Source organism: Pelobates fuscus, chromosome 9, assembly GCF_036172605.1.
Source record: "Pelobates fuscus isolate aPelFus1 chromosome 9, aPelFus1.pri, whole genome shotgun sequence".
NCBI lineage: Eukaryota > Metazoa > Chordata > Amphibia > Anura > Pelobatidae > Pelobates > Pelobates fuscus.
Genome location: NC_086325.1, coordinates 171,150,908 through 171,167,816, shown reverse-complemented (window position 1 = coordinate 171,167,816; position 16,909 = coordinate 171,150,908). Strand labels below are relative to the sequence as shown.

Genomic DNA, 16,909 nt, shown 5'->3' with positions numbered 1-16,909 from the left:
TGAGAGAATAACAATGAACGTCGCACACTGTGTCATTGTGAGAGAATAACAATGAACGTCGCACACTGTGTCATTGTGAGAGAATAACAATGAACGTCGCACACTGTGTCATTGTGAGAGAATAACAATGAACGTCGCACACTGTGTCATTGTGAGAGAATAACAATGAACGTCGCACACTGTGTCATTGTGAGAGAATAACATTGAACATCGCACACTGTGTCATTGTGGGAGAATAACAACGAACGTCGCACACTGTGTCATTGTGGGAGAATAACAATGAATGTTGCACACTGTGTCATTGTGGGAGAATAACAATGAATGTCGCACACTGTGTCATTGTGGGAGAATAACAACGAACGTCGCACACTGTGTCATTGTGAGAGAATAACAACGAACGTCGCACACTGTGTCATTGTGAGAGAATAACAACGAACATCGCACACTGTGTCATTGTGAGAGAATAACAACGAACATCGCACACTGTGTCATTGTGAGAGAATAACATTGAACGTCGCACACTGTGTCATTGTGAGAGAATAACAACGAACATCGCACACTGTGTCATTGTGAGAGAATAACAACGAACGTCGCACACTGTGTCATTGTGAGAGAATAACAATGAACGTCGCACACTGTGTCATTGTGAGAGAATAACAACGAACGTCGCACACTGTGTCATTGTGGGAGAATAACAATGAACGTCGCACACTGTGTCATTGTGAGAGAATAACAATGAATGTCCCACACTGTGTCATTGTGGGAGAATAACAATGAACGTCGCACACTGTGTCATTGTGGGAGAATAACAATGAACATCGCACACTGTGTCATTGTGGGAGAATAACAATGAATGTCCCACACTGTGTCATTGTGAGAGAATAACAACGAACGTCGCACACTGTGTCATTGTGAGAGAATAACAATGAATGTTGCACACTGTGTCATTGTGGGAGAATAACAATGAATGTTGCTCACAGTCGCTTGGTTCCTCTTCACGGTTACTGTAAACAGTCACAGACTGAGCCAAACCGCAACAGAAAATAAAACTGGCAAGGCTCCCACTGAGCACACAGTGTTACTGGCAGTATTGTGGGCACAGGGTGAGCATTTTAAGCAAAGTTGGGCTAAATTCAAAGCTTTTTGTCATCACTTAAAATAACCCTAAAAAATATCCCACTGCCCAGCTTTGTATCTTCCTCATCACTGGTATCACGATAACCACCACAGGTCCCATAAACAACCATGTGACTGGCAGCATGATAACCACAGGTCCTGTAACTAGCCATGTGACTAGCATCACCATAACCACAGGTCCAGTAACCAGCCACGTGACTGGCACCACCATAACCACAGGTCCCGTAACCAGCCATGTGACTGGCACCACGACAACCACAGGTCCAATAACCAGCCATGTGACTGGCACCATGACAACCACAGGTCCAGGAACCAGCCATGTGACTGGCACCACGATAACCACAGGTCAAGTAACCAGCCATGTGACTGACACCATGACAACCACAGGTCCAGTAACCAGCCATGTGAATGGCCCCAAGATAACCACAGGTCCAGCAACCAGCAATGTGACAGGCACCATGACAACCAAAGGTCCAGGAACCCGCAATGTGACTGGCACCATGACAACCAAAGGTCCAGGAACCAGCAATGTGAATGGTTCCATGATAACCACAGGTCCAGTAACCAGCCACATGACTGGCCCCACTAACCAGACATTCAGAGACAGAGTAAGCAAACAGACACCCCATTAACCAGTCATTAGGAGACAGAGTAACCAGACAGTCACCAGGCAACCCATTAACCAGATATTTAGACACAGAGTAACCATAGAAACACCTCATTCAGAGACAGAGTAACCAGTCCAGCACCCTATTAACCAGACATTCAGAGACACCCCATTAATCAGACATTCAGAGACAGAATAACCAGCTCGGCACCAGGCACCCCATTAACCAAACATTCAGAGACAGAGTAACCAGCCCAGCACCCCATTAACCAGTCATTCAAAGACAGAGTAACCAGATACCCCATTAACCAGACATTAAGGGACAGAGTAACCAGACAGATACCAGGCACCCCATTAACCAGTCATTCAAAGACAGAGTAACCAGACAGACACCCCATTAACCAGACATTCAGAGACAGAGTAACCAGACAGACACCCCATTAACCAGACATTCAGAGACAGAGTAACCAGACAGACACCCCATTAACCAGACATTCAGAGACAGAGTAGTAGTAGAGTAGAGTGTGTCATTGTGGGAGAATAACAATGAACATCGCACACTGTGTCATTGTGAGAGAATAACAATGAACGTCCCACACTGTGTCATTGTGAGAAAATAACAATGAATGTCCCACACTGTGTCATTGTGAGAGAATAACAATGAATGTTGCACACTGTGTCATTGTGGGAGAATAACAATGAATGTTGCTCACAGTCGCTTGGTTCCTCTTCACGGTTACTGTAAACAGTCACAGACTGAGCCAAACCGCAACAGAAAATAAAACTGGCAAGGCTCCCACTGAGCACACAGTGTTACTGGCAGTATTGTGGGCACAGGGTGAGCATTTTAAGCAAAGTTGGGCTAAATTCAAAGCTTTTTGTCATCACTTAAAATAACCCTAAAAAATATCCCACTGCCCAGCTTTGTATCTTCCTCATCACTGGTATCACGATAACCACAGGTCCCATAAACAACCATGTGACTGGCAGCACGATAACCACAGGTCTTGTAACTAGCCATGTGACTAGCATCACCATAACCACAGGTCCAGTAACCAGCCACGTGACTGGCACCACCATAACCACAGGTCCCGTAACCAGCCATGTGACTGGCACCACGACAACCACAGGTCCAATAACCAGCCATGTGACTGGCACCATGACAACCACAGGTCCAGGAACCAGCCATGTGACTGGCACCACGATAACCACAGGTCAAGTAACCAGCCATGTGACTGACACCATGACAACCACAGGTCCAGTAACCAGCCATGTGAATGGCCCCAAGATAACCACAGGTCCAGGAACCAGCAATGTGACAGGCACCATGACAACCAAAGGTCCAGGAACCCGCAATGTGACTGGCACCATGACAACCAAAGGTCCAGGAACCAGCAATGTGAATGGTTCCATGATAACCACAGGTCCAGTAACCAGCCACATGACTGGACATTCAGAGACAGAGTAAGCAAACAGACACCCCATTAACCAGTCATTAGGAGACAGAGTAACCAGACAGTCACCAGGCAACCCATTAACCAGATATTTAGACACAGAGTAACCATAGAAACACCTCATTCAGAGACAGAGTAACCAGTCCAGCACCCTATTAACCAGACATTCAGAGACACCCCATTAATCAGACATTCAGAGACAGAATAACCAGCTCGGCACCAGGCACCCCATTAACCAAACATTCAGAGACAGAGTAACCAGCCCAGCACCCCATTAACCAGTCATTCAAAGACAGAGTAACCAGATACCCCATTAACCAGACATTAAGGGACAGAGTAACCAGACAGATACCAGGCACCCCATTAACCAGTCATTCAAAGACAGAGTAACCAGACAGACACCCCATTAACCAGACATTCAGAGACAGAGTAACCAGACAGACACCCCATTAACCAGACATTCAGAGACAGAGTAGCCAGACATTCAGAGACAGAGTAACCAGACAGACACCCCATTAACCAGACATTCAGAGACAGAGTAACCAGACAGACACCCCATACTAACCAGACATTAAGAGACAGAGTAACCAGACAGACACTACATTAACCAGACCTGAAGCAGCCCATTAACCAGACACTGAGACAGAGTAACCAGAGAGAAACCCGGCACCCCAATAACCAGACATTCAGAGACATTGTTGTAGCGGGCCATGGGTAACTCGGCTGGTTACTCCCGTTATAAATGAATTAAGAGACCCATCTTCCCCAGTAACTGGACGACACACAGTTCAAAGGGTACAACAACCACTTTATTGGCCACAGGTGGCTTTATACTTTACACATGCAAGGGGTGGAACACACATGATGTCCCCTCCAAGGATCCCCCTCTACCGGGGGTCGTATAACGGAACCGGAACCCCAGTCCCTTTGTCCCCTTTTTCCACCACTCAGTCTCCCTTCCCAGGGCCCTAGCACTCCCAGGGGTCCACTGCCAGAAACGGAACTCCAATCCCTTTGTCCCTTGTTCCTGCTACTTATCCTCAGTGTTTCCCATCCCATGAGCCTTTGTACCTGGGAATCCCATCCACAGGAAGCCCGCCAAACCACCATTGTCCCCACCAATCTCAGGGGGCCCCCAGAATGGTAACCGCCTCTGTTCGTGGGGTCCCTGGGTGAAACCAGGGAAGGGAAGTGTCTCTGTTCGGAACACGAATGCTTCCCCTGGCCGCCGCCCGCCTTTACGAATGGCGGCCACCCAGGGAAGTACTCATTAATTACTTCCCTTGCGGTTTCACACTTATGTTGTAAGTTGCCAACGTTCTAATTGATTGGTGTGAACACTCCAAGGGACACTGGGGAGGTCCCCGTTCGGGAACCAAACAGGGTGGGAAGCAATCCACTAATGCTCCACTAGATGGCGTTCGTTTAACGAATGGGCCGCTACCCAGGGTCGGCATACGCCGAGGCTTCCCTTGCTGTTAGTGGTTTTCACACCTCGTTATGAGGTGTGAATGTTCTAAGACAACATTCTAAATGAGGTTTCTTGGGGGAGCAGGTAAAACACATGAATACAACATAATACAGGGGAAAACACAGGGAACATTTCCTAGCAATTCACGAATAGGCAGCGGTCCTGCCACACAGCTCCCTCTTAACCCCTTAAGGACACATGACATGTGTGACATGTCATGATTCCCTTTTATTCCAGAAGTTTGGTCCTTAAGGGGTTAATCACATGCCGGCATACACAGTCTGATCACAACGGATCGGCTTGGGGATGTCCATGGAAGTACTCATGGATCACTTATCTAGGGCCGGCTATCTGGATAACCCATCAGCATTGCCGATCTGCTTACGGGGTTGGTAGTGAATAGTTAAGTCATACGGTTGTAGGGCCAGGCTCCACCATAGCAGCCTGGCATTGTCCCCAGAGATCTGGTTAAGCCATAACAACGGGTTGTGATCCGTGAACAGGGTGAATTGCTGTCCATACAAGTAAGGCTACAGCTTCTTGAGCCTACACCACCGCCAGGCATTCTTTCTCAATGGCGGTGTAGCTTACCTCCCTGGGCTACAGCTTCCTCCTGAGGTAAGCCACGTGTTCTCTGCCATCGTCCCCAACTTGGCTCAGCACCGCCCCTAACCCAAACATGGAGGCATCTGTGTGGACGAGAATACGTTTTCTGGGATTAGGAGCAGCCAGGACATGGGGCATCTACCAAGACCATCCTTAAGAGCTTGGAACACATGCTCACACTCTGGGGTCCAGAGTACTTGCCTGGGCAAGGTCTTTTTGGTCAGGTCGTGAGGGGCTTAGCTATGGCACTGTAGTTGGGGACAAATGTCCTATAATAACCATCCATCCCTAGGAAAGCCAGCACCTGGGTATTAGTGAGGGGACTGGGCCAGCTAGCTACTGCTTCAACCTTGACTGGCTAGGGCTTCTGTGTCCCACACCCTACCCGATGTCCCAGGTATTGTACCTCCGCCATCTACAGGGTGCACTTACTGGGCTTCAAGGTCAATCCTGCCTCTCTAATCCTGTCCAGTACAGCTCCCACATATACCAAATGTTCTCCCAAGTATCGCTGTATGTGGCGATGTCGTCCAGGTAGGCACAGGCATAGTCCTGGAGGCGATCTAACAGCCGGTCCATCATCCTCTGGAAAGTGGCCGGAGCATTCTTCATCCCGAATGGCATTACCTTAAAGTGGTACAGGCCAAAGTGGGTGACGTAGGTGGACGTCTGAGACCGTCTTGTCATTGAGCCTCCTGTAGTCCACACAGAACTGAGTAGTCCCGTCTTTTTTCGGGACCACAACTAAGGTAGCAGTCAAAGGGGTCATGGACGGCTCGATGACGCCTATGCTGAGCATCTCCTGGATTTCCTGCAGCATACTTCCACGCATAGCCTCCCGTACCCGGCAGAGGCTGTTGCTTGGGGGTTTCCACTCTATGGGTGGCCAGGAGGGTATACCCTGGCAGCATCTGCTGTGCCTGTCTGCTTTCTCAGTTAGTTGGTCCCCTAAACGGACACCATCCTCCAGGAGATCAGACAGGGGAAGATTATCGTAATCTTCCGAGGCTGGCGCACAGATGGCGGCAACATCCTCTGTCTGCTCGTGGTAGGGCTTAAGGATGTTTACATGTAACAGGCGTCGGACTCCGGTACCTGAGCACGTGCTGATCACATAGATAGTGTCCCCTTTCTGTTCTACTACCCAGTATTGGCCCTGCCAGGCAGCCTGCAGCCTATCATGCTGGACAGCTTTCAGCACCAAAACCTTTTGCCCGACTTGAAAGCTACGGCTCCTGGCACCCCGATCATACCATGTGCGCTGGTGCTTCTGGGCCGCCTGGAGGTTCTCCCACACCAGATGGGCGAGTTCCCCTAGTTGGGCTCTAAACTCCAGCACATAGAGGATGATGGGGGTTCCTTCCTGATCCCCAGCTCCCTCTCAGTGTTCCCGGACTAGGTCTAGGAGCTCCATAACTCTCCGCCCGAAGATCAGTTTGAACGGGGAAAACCCAGTAGATTCCTGGGGCACATCCCGATAAGGAGATGGGGCAGGAATTTCTCCCAATCCTTGCGAGTCACTGCAAAGGTACGGAGCATTCGCTTCAACGTCCCATTGAAGCGCTTGCACAGGCCATTGGTTTGGAAGTAGTAAGGGGAACTCAAAATCGGTTTGATGCCAACTTCCACAGTTGATGGGCCATTTCGGCAGTAAATTGGGTGCCCTGGTCCGAGAGGATATCCCGGGTAAAACCCATCTGAGCTTCAGCCATGGTCTCTGTCTGAATATTGCTCAGGGCTACTGCCTCTGGATTCCGAGTCGCGTAGTCCACGATGGTCAGAATGCACTTCTTCCCAGAGGGACTAGGCTTAGCTAGGGGACCTATGATATCGATAGCCACTCTGCTTCTGCATCAATAACGGGTAGGGGATGGAGCAGGGCCTTGTATCGGTCGCCCTGCTTCTCCACTCTCTGGCAGACATCACAGGTTTGGCAGTACTGCTTCAGATCCTTGGAAATGCCTGGCCTGAAGAAACTTTGGGTAAGCCGAAACGCCGTAAGACTCCTTCCCAAATGCCCTGCAAAGGGGATATCATAAGCTGTCTTCAGCAGCTCGTACCGATATTTCTTAAGCACCGCCAATTTCTTGGTGGTAATAGGAGCTGGAGTTGGTTTCCTTTTCTTCCTCCTTCCCTACCTCCCCCATGGCTGCCTTGTCTTTATAACCCTGTAGGGTCGTTTCGGAGGCTACCTCCCTCTCGAATTCCACTGGGGTATTGCAGGTTATGGGGACCGGGGCAGGGGTAGGATCCCGGGGCTTTGGAGCCAGGTAACTAGTACGGGTGGCCTGAGTGTAGCGACGGGAATGGCGCCCAGGGAGAGAGGGACAGACATGGGGGGGCTCATCTGTGGGGTCATCTACGGGACCTTGGGGTGTGGGAAGGGGTACGTGTGCCTACCTGAGCCTCAAAGTGTGAGCCGCCCTAGGTGATGCGAGCCTGCTGCCGGGTCATCCCGTGGTAGCTCTCTGCAGGGTGTGGAGTGGGTAAAAAAAGTTGACATGAGGGGTCCCAGGTCATTGCCGAGTAGCACCTCGGCGGGTAGCCGATCCATGAGTCCCACTTCTACCTCCCGGTCTCCGGCGCCCTAATCAGGGTGGACATAGGCTGTGGGCAGGTTGTAAACGTGGTCCCCGGCCACTCGGACAGCCACTGTTCCTCCATTCTGGTCGGCTTCATGGATAAGCTGGCTTTAGATGAGAGTCAGAGTGGCCCCAGTGTCTCGTAGCCTCTGGACCTCACGTCCATTCGATTTGACTGGATGTCGATGGTGTGCCCTGTTGTCGTTGGCAGCCTGGATGGGGTTGGCCATGTGTAGGACGGAGTAGGTATTCTCACTGGGGGGGCAGTGGGGACCGCCTGGTAAGAGTGAGCTGCGGCCCTTGGTGGTTGTCCAACTACGGAGCGACGCCAGCGGGTGTTATTCAGCTGGGGGCATTCCTTCTTGTAGTGGCCAGGCTGTCGGCAGCGGAAGCATGGGTAGGCTGGTTGTGCCATCCTCCTCTGGGGAGGGGGGGGGGGCTGCTGCCGGTGTGCTTTGATACGGTGGGTAATAGGCTGGGGCATGGGGGGGTCAGTGGGTAACGGGCAGCTGGGTGCTGGGGCCACAGGATATCGACATATTCATCGGCCCGCTGCACTGCCTCGGTGAGGGTCTTGGGCAGTCTCTCAGCCATTCTTGTACTTCATTGGGGAGCCCATTATAACTGTTCCAGCATGAAGAGCTGGGTGATCTAGGGGTTATCCCTCTTGCTTTGCATAAATCTTGTAACGTTGGTCTTGTTAGAGACGTATAGTCCATGGGTGGACTGTTTGGGTGGGATGTAGGATCCTGCCACTTGCCACCAGTTGTAGCGGGCCCTGGGTAACCTGACTGGTTACCCCCGCTATAAATGAATTAGGAGACCCATCTTCCCCAGTAACTGGACCACACACAGTTCCAGGTGTACAACAACCACTTTATGGCCACAGACGGCTTTATACTTTCCCCATGCAAGGGGTGGAACACACATGATTCAATGTCCCCTCCCAGGATCCTTCCTCCCCTCCCCGAGGGTCGTAAAACGGAACCGGAACCCCAGTCCCTTAAATCCCCTGTTCCCGTCACTCAGTGTTCCCTCCCACTCCCAGGGGTCCCCTGCCAGAAACGGAACTCTAATCCCTTTGTCCCTTGTTTCCACCACCCATCCTCAGGGTTTCCCATAATTCACATTTCCTAGCAAATCACGAATAGGCAGCGGCCCCGTCACAATCGTAACCAGACAGACACCAGGCACCCTATTAACCAGACATTCAAAGACAGAGTAACCAGACACCCCATTAACCAGACATGCAGAGACCGAGTAACCAGACATTCACAGACCATTCACAGATAGAGTAACCAAACAGATACCAGGCACCCCATTAACCAGACATAATAACCAAACAGACATTCAGAGAAAGAGTAACCAGACAGACACCCCATTAACCAGACATTCGGTTGACTAGAACATACCGCTGGGTTCCCAAGTAGGGTGCACAGTGAAGCTGCCTCAGAATGAGTGAAATCCGCTAGATTTGAGAATTCTGCAAGAACATTCTGTGACCAGAGAATATCTGGAAATCCTAGAAAAAATACAAACAAAAAAAGCAGAAGATGTACTGTATTACCTGGGGACTGGTGTATTACCTGGGAGGCATGGTGTATTACCTGCGAGGCACGGTGTATTACCTGGGAGGCGCGGTGTATTACCTGGGGACTGGTGTATTACCTGGGAGGCGCAAAGTGTATTACCTGGGAGGCGCAAAGTGTATTACCTGGGGGGAGTTGTGTTACCTGGAGAGAGGTGTCTTACATGGGGGGAGCGGTGCATTACCTGGGGTGAGAGGTGTGCTATGTGGAGAGAAGGCATATTACCTGGGGGAGAGGATCCATTTACTGGGGAGAGGGTATATTACCTGGGATGAGGGTGTATTACCTGAGGGGAGGTGTGTTACCTAGGGCAGTGGGTATATTATCTGGGTGTGTTACCTGGAATGAGATGTGTATTAAATGGGGAGAGTGTGTATTACATGGAAGCACTTACCTGGCGGAGAGGAGTTCTGGAATGGGAGTGTTGCTGAGTAGGATATTTGCAGTTCTGATTGGGACATTAATTCATTTGTGTCGGATCGCAGGGTGTGGAAATCATTGGTGTGTTCTGATATCTCTGTCTGGTACCGGTTCCCTGCAGCCCAGTTTGTGGTTCCCTCCTGTGACCTCCCAATAGGTAACATAGCTGCACTGACTGTCTCATCGTCCTCCACAGGCTCCATCCTATTCTGCTTGGGAGGAAACATTGTGTGATGGACTCATGTCTCCTGGAGATAGGAGATATGGGAGGGGGTTACATAAGGCTGAACAGAATGGAAAACATTTCCAATACAGAGAGCACTTACCTTCACTGTGCCCCACCAACACCTGGCTACCTACCTTCACTGTGAACTCACCAACATCTGGCTACCTACATCACTGTGCAACCACCAACATCCAGGCTACCTACCTTCCATTTGCAGCCACCAACATCCAGCTATCTACCTTCACAGTGCACCCACCAACATCCGGCTATCTACCTTCACTGTGCACCCACCAACATCCAGCTATCTACCTTCACAGTGCACCCACCAACATCCGGCTATCTACCTTCACTGTGCACCCACCAACATCCAGCTATCTACCTTCACAGTGCACCCACCAACATCCGGCTATCTGCCTTCACAGTGCACCCACCAACATCCAGCTATCTACTTTCACTGTGCACCCACCAACATCTGGCTACCTACCTTCACTGTGCACCCACCAACATCCAGCTATCTACCTTTACTATGCACCCACCAACATCCAGGCTACCTACCTTCACTGTGAACTCACCAACATTCGGCTACCTACCTTCACTGTGCACCCACCAACATCCGGCTATCTACCTTCACTGTGCACCCACCAACATCCTGCTCTCTACCTTCACTGTGCACCCACCAACATCCGGCTATCTACCTTCACTGTGCACCCACCAACATCCTGCTCTCTACCTTCACTGTGCACCCACCAACATCCGGCTATCTACCTTCACTGTGCACCCACCAACATCCTGCTCTCTACCTTCACTGTGCACCCACCAACATCTGGCTACCTACCTTCACTGTGCACCCACCAACATCATGCAATCTACCTTCAGTAGGGTCTGAACACCACTGGATATTGAAAATAGTGTAAAATGCGTGTAATTAATATAATTAAATCCAAAGCAATCTTTACTTACTATGTACTAACTTAGTATTTCTACCCCAGATAGTCAAAAACTGCTTGGGCTGTATCTTCCCTAGGGAGAGAGAGGCTGGATGCCCCAGGGGAGCCACAACATCCTGCAATCTACCTTCACTGTGCACCCACCAACATCCGGCTACCTACCTTCACAGTGCATGGCCAGCTCAATGAATCTGACATTTCACTCATTCCAAGTACTGGGCTATATATTCACACAAGCCCCAGTCTATACACAATGTAACAGGTCCAGATCCTACAGAGAAAACAGAGCCCACAATGTACCCACACTCACCAACATCCAGAGAGCAAAGAGAGAGCAGCGGGTGGAAACAACTCGTTCAGCAGGATCGAAAGTGAAAGTATGAGAGACAACAAAACACCCTGTAGAGACAGACACAGCACACATTACACAGGGCCGGTCAAAGGATTTCTGGAAAAACAGGCCACGGTGTCAATCACCTGTGCTTCTTATCCTCCCCTTTAGTATATGTTATCCCCCATTTATTCCTATTGTGTCTCTTTCTCCCTCCAACCCCTTTCTCTTTCTACACCAGCCCCTTTGTCTCTTTCTAAACCAGCTTCAGGTTGTTATTGACTATTCGTATTACTGGTATCCTTGATCTATTGACATGTCTACACGTTCCTGTCTCATTCTGTATCCATGACCTTGCCTGGTTTTAGACCATTCTATATTTGCGTTAAGTCCGGTCACTTTAAGGCTCGTTAATATGTATATTAGAGTTTACATTATATATAGTTTTACTTAGACACTGCGTGTTGGGTAATTGTATATCCTGACATTACGACGGGGCCTTGAACCCTGCAGGTTTAAGTCAGGAGATGTCGACATGTGAGTCAAAGGTTGAGGAACTTATTACTGTATGGATCAATTCACACAAGCCATTGAGACTCTGTTAGGTCGCACTGACGTCTGTAAACGCTCAACAACCTTCTGCTAGTCTCATAACTGCTATTATTAAAACCCATATCACCTTGTCACCTCCCCGCCCCCCTCCCCATTTTTGTGGTGATGCAATGGAATGCCTTAATCAATAGGAATACCATTCCAAGGCATCTCCTCATCGTCCCCCTTCTCATACTGCCAAGATTGACAGGGAAAGCAGAAGGTCCTTCCTGGCTAATCCATGTCGGCATCACCTATGGGTTAAGCTCATCCCCCTCAGCTAATAGGACAGGTATCTAAAATGAAACGTTATCTAAAAATCCAGCAGTCTGTATTTCCTGTCTTCTTTTAAAATTCACCTGTCATTGGTTTTTCATTGTGGCTCCCCTGGGGCATCCAGCCTCTCTCCCTATGGAAGATACAGCCCAAGCAGTTTTTGACTATCTGGGGTAGAAATACTAAGTTAGTACATAGTAAGTAAAGATTGCTTTGGATTTAATTATATTAATTACACGCATTTTACACTATTTTCAACATCCAGTGGTGTTCAGACTCTACTTTTAAACGCTATAAGGGATTTACCACATTATCTGACTCGTAAGGGTGTAAAGAACCACGTTTGGCCACAGGACGCTGTGATAAACCCCTATTTTGCTTTCCCAGGAACCATTCGCTTCCTCAGTTCGGGAATCCATTTAAACTTTGTTTTTATGTTACCAAATTGACTTCCATGGAAATCCCGAGCCCCTGAACCGATCTGGGTGATTTTTGGGTATGTTGGTCAATTACCAAAGCATTAAAGCTTTTGAGCGTTTGTAATAACCGTTAACTCACAAGTTGGAGTAAACCTGGAATTAATAATAACATTAATAACTAAAAATAATAACCTAATATAATAACTTAAACAACGAGTGTAAAGTCAGAGTCCACACTCCTTGCTTTCGGCAATTCAATAATATTTATTAAGAGGCTAATCAAACAAACAAACAAATAATACATATACATTTTAAATAGGCTAGTATATGTTGCTACTAAAACTAGTCATTGATTGAATGGAAAGTAGATTAAATTAACATTGTAAAACAGGCATAGACACGTGATACAGTTACCACTCCATTGATCATCAGCTGAGAGTAAGAGAGAGAGGGAATAGAGAGAGAGAGAGAGTGAGAGGAGGTGAATCTAAAGAGAGGGGGTGTGTGTATAGCAGGGAGAGGGAATATAGAGAGAGGAGGTGTGGATAGTGGGGAGAGGGAATATAGAGAGATGGTGTGTATAGTGGGGAGAGGAAATATATAGAGAGAGGGTGTGTATAGTGGGGAGAGGGAAGAGAGAGGGTGTGTATAGTGGGGAGAGGGAAGAGAGAGAGGGTGTGTATAGTGGGGAGAGGGAAGAGAGAGAGAGGGTGTGTATAGTGGGGAGAGGGAAGAGAGAGAGAGGGTGTGTATAGTGGGGAGAGGGAAGAGAGAGAGAGGGGGTGTGGATAGTGGGGAGAGGGAAGAGAGAGAGGGTGTGTATAGTGGGGAGAGGAAATAGAGGGAGAGAGAGAGGGTGTGTATAGTGGGGAGAGGGAATAGAGAGAGAGGGTGTGTATAGTGGGGAGAGGAAGTAGAGGGAGAGAGAGGGTGTGTATAGAGGGAGAGAGAGAGGGTGTGTATAGTGGGGAGAGGGAAGAGAGAGAAAGGGTGTGTATAGTGGGGAGAGGGAAGAGAGAGGGTGTGTATAGTGGGGAGAGTAAATAGAGAGAGAGGGTGTGTATAGTGGGGAGAGGGAAGAGAGAGAGGGTGTGTATAGTGGGGAGAGGGAAGAGAGAGAGAGGGGGTGTGGATAGTGGGGAGAGGGAAGAGAGAGAGGGTGTGTATAGTGGGGAGAGGAAATAAAGGGAGAGAGAGAGGGTGTGTATAGTGGGGAGAGGAAGTAGAGGGAGAGAGAGGGTGTGTATAGAGGGAGAGAGAGAGGGTGTGTATAGTGGGGAGAGGGAATATAGAGAGAGAGGGTATGTGTATAGTGGGGAGAGGGAATAGAGAGAGAGAGGGTATGTGTATAGTGGGGAGAGGAAATAGAGAGAGGGTGTGTATAGAGGTGAGAGGGAATAAGGAGAGTGTGAATAGTGGGGAGAGGGAATAGAGAGGGTGAGTGTAACGGACCGTTTCACTTACAAGAGGATAAAACCCAGTTTAGGCGATAATCCCCTTTCCAGATGCACAGGCAGCTACTGCAAACACCATTCTCCCGACTGGAACCACACGAACACTGGAACAGCTGAACAAGAAAAGCAGACATCGGCTTACACTCTTGGCAGTCAGCATACAATCCCATTCCCCCAAAGACCGAGACGACACATCGCTTTGAGGGTTAAGCAAGAACTCTAGACTGGGACACCCAGTCTGGCTTTTATTTCCAACTCACACATACAGGCCACACCCAGGGGGAGGCATAAAAGAACCAATGACATAGATGTTACCTCCCACACATCCCCTCCCCTTAGTGTGACACATAATCCCATTATGCATACAGAGTAAAATATACTTTTACACAACTTTCATAACTTTAAAACCATACATCACATTCACATAAAAATACATATCCACAATCAATCCATTCAGGGGAACAACATATTAAAAAATGGCATGAATCCGACCAGGGGTTTAAAAGTTACTAAAAGTATCTTTTGGGCCCTGGCTTGCAGCATGGCACAATCTGGCCCAAACAGAAGTAAAACATCCCCCACAATGCATCCCGGCTTCCTCCCTTCTGCCCTGGAGTTAATTGGAGAAGTAATCCAATTATCTAGGACTAGAGTCAGACTCCATTAACCACATGGTTGCAAAAAGACAGTAAAAGACATAAACTTACATACTGATACATTTAACACATAAAACACCCATTTCTACATATCCCCAGTTTAACTGAACACATAAATACCTACATAATATTTAAGACAGTATTACTGTGATAGGTTACAAAGTCTTAAAGGGACATTAGTCCCAAAAGTCCCAATATGTCCATCGCTGATTTTAAAGGGCCAGTAGCAGCAATATAAATTATTACATGCCCAAATATAGTGTTTATAGAGCAATATGTCCATGGGCCGTAGTCGCAGGGCAGGAGGCTAGCAGCCAGGCCTCTCCAGTTCACAGTGGCGAAGCTGGTTTCGCCACAGTGAGTATAGTGGGGAGAGGGAATAGAGAGAGAGAGAAAGGGTGTGGGAGATGGAATAGAGAGAGACGGGGGCAGAGCCTAACTGCCGAGCAGGAAAGCCGCACAATGAAAGGGCTCCTGACTAAAAGCGACTTATTTGGGGACAAATACCCCGAAAATCGGAGTAAATACCGGCAAAAAGGCGCAATGCAGGCAGGAGAAACTCGGGGGTATCCAAAGACCCCAAACAAGCGACGAACACCCCTCGGGAACCCTCAAAAGCCGCTGGGGCCTACTCGAGACCGCACCGAGGTGAGGCGGCCGCTCACCCCAACAGCAACGACACACACAGCCCCTTTGTCACACTTGCATCCAACCCTCCCCCCCCCATGGACCGGCGGGGGATATCCCGGTCCCCCCTGGGCAACAGGGGCAGCCCAGCACAGCCTCACTGCAAAACTGAAACTGAGCCTGTAACAAAGAGGGACAACTCGACACACGATGCCTTCAAGATGGCGGTGACTGGGGAAGCTTACCACATCGCAGCGGACATGAAGCTCCGACTGGCTGCAATTTTCAACTCCTTTTGGGAGAAACTGGAAGCCTACATGCGACCACCCCACCAGACGACCCAGACAAAGGGCAAGCTACCAAGCCCAGTCCGGGTGACCGCACGGCGGAAAACCAACACTCTCACAGGTTCCAGGCGTCCGAAAGGCCGGCGCCGCAGGAGCGCCATCTTGAAAAAACACTCCGGGAGACCTATTACCAACAGGGGCAGCCTGACCCTGACCCACAGAGCCAAGAGAGTGCCCAGGACGGAACACCCACGCCCTGAGCACCGACAAGCCGCGACCAGCAATAGACCCGGCAGGAATACAACGTCACTCGACCGGCAAGGGAGACCAACGAAAGCACCCTACCACGAAAGTGATCACCTACCGAGCACTACAACTTTGGGATAAACGCTGCCTCCCTGAACCCCTATTCCCAGGGCTTCAGTTTCCCAGACGTGGGAATCGGCTGACTGTGCTCAGGTCTCTGACTGGTAAAGCTCCTACTAACCTGGAGTTTACACTAAGCAAGCTTATAATGCCTATCTTTTCTTTTTTGATATTAATGTTTTCTAGTGTTTAATGCAAGCGGACGTTTTCTTGTTTTATCCAGCACTCTCTATTGCATATATACGGCATTTATCATAAATATGTCCTAGCGTTAATGTACCCAAACTCGTTATAATTAGGAAACAATGCACATTACAACTCACCTCTGCAATTACCTTATATGCTGTGATCTCTGCATAAGTCATCTAAATGTGACCAGACAATAAGCCTGACATTTAACTACGCAGTAAATCTATGTCTGTTTTTTCTTGCTCTTATTCATGCGTGTACTATGATAAACGCAGCTGGCATTAACTTGGAGAAAGCCCATAAGCGATAGCCATGTCTAATTGGTATAACTACGATCACGATGAAATTGTATGTCTACTAGCTACATAGTGTATTAGCAGGTTACTTTGCATTGAATAGCTACCTAGCCTTACCCGGTGAATAACATGATTGTATGTACACTGTATTTGCATGGAAAGCATGGCTCCAAGCATCGCTCTAGTACTACTGGGATTACTCAAAATAGCTGTTATATGCTTGACTGCTTTCGTTTAACAACTTAATGCTCACTTAACCTACTACAACTATCCAATGTTAAGCGACTTAACCTGCATATTACCCAGACCTGTTTACAAAAGCAACGTTAACCCATAAAACATAAAAAAGAGGTACAAATACTAAGGAAATGTTAGATG

At 48.7% G+C, this 16,909-nt stretch overlaps 1 protein-coding gene and 1 long non-coding RNA gene across 2 annotated transcripts in view; both read right to left on the bottom strand.

Moving 5' to 3' along the window:
- Positions 1-10,127, bottom strand: part of LOC134573401 (uncharacterized) — a 36,665-nt gene extending 26,538 nt beyond the window's left edge. The window contains exons 1-2 of the mRNA XM_063433148.1: positions 9,841-10,127; positions 9,270-9,379 (exon numbers count right to left, since the gene is read on the bottom strand). Of these exons, the coding sequence (XP_063289218.1) occupies positions 9,270-9,379; positions 9,841-10,093 (363 nt within the window). The 5' untranslated portion in view covers positions 10,094-10,127. The remainder of the gene's footprint in view (positions 1-9,269; positions 9,380-9,840) is intronic.
- Positions 10,128-10,257: 130 nt separating this feature from the next.
- LOC134573402 (uncharacterized) lies at positions 10,258-11,274 on the bottom strand. The gene is made up of 3 exons (XR_010085322.1): positions 11,167-11,274; positions 10,648-10,962; positions 10,258-10,611 (listed from the first exon to the last, which is right to left on the bottom strand). It is a non-coding gene; the product is annotated as an uncharacterized LOC134573402 (long non-coding RNA).
- Positions 11,275-16,909: the final 5,635 nt, after the last annotated feature.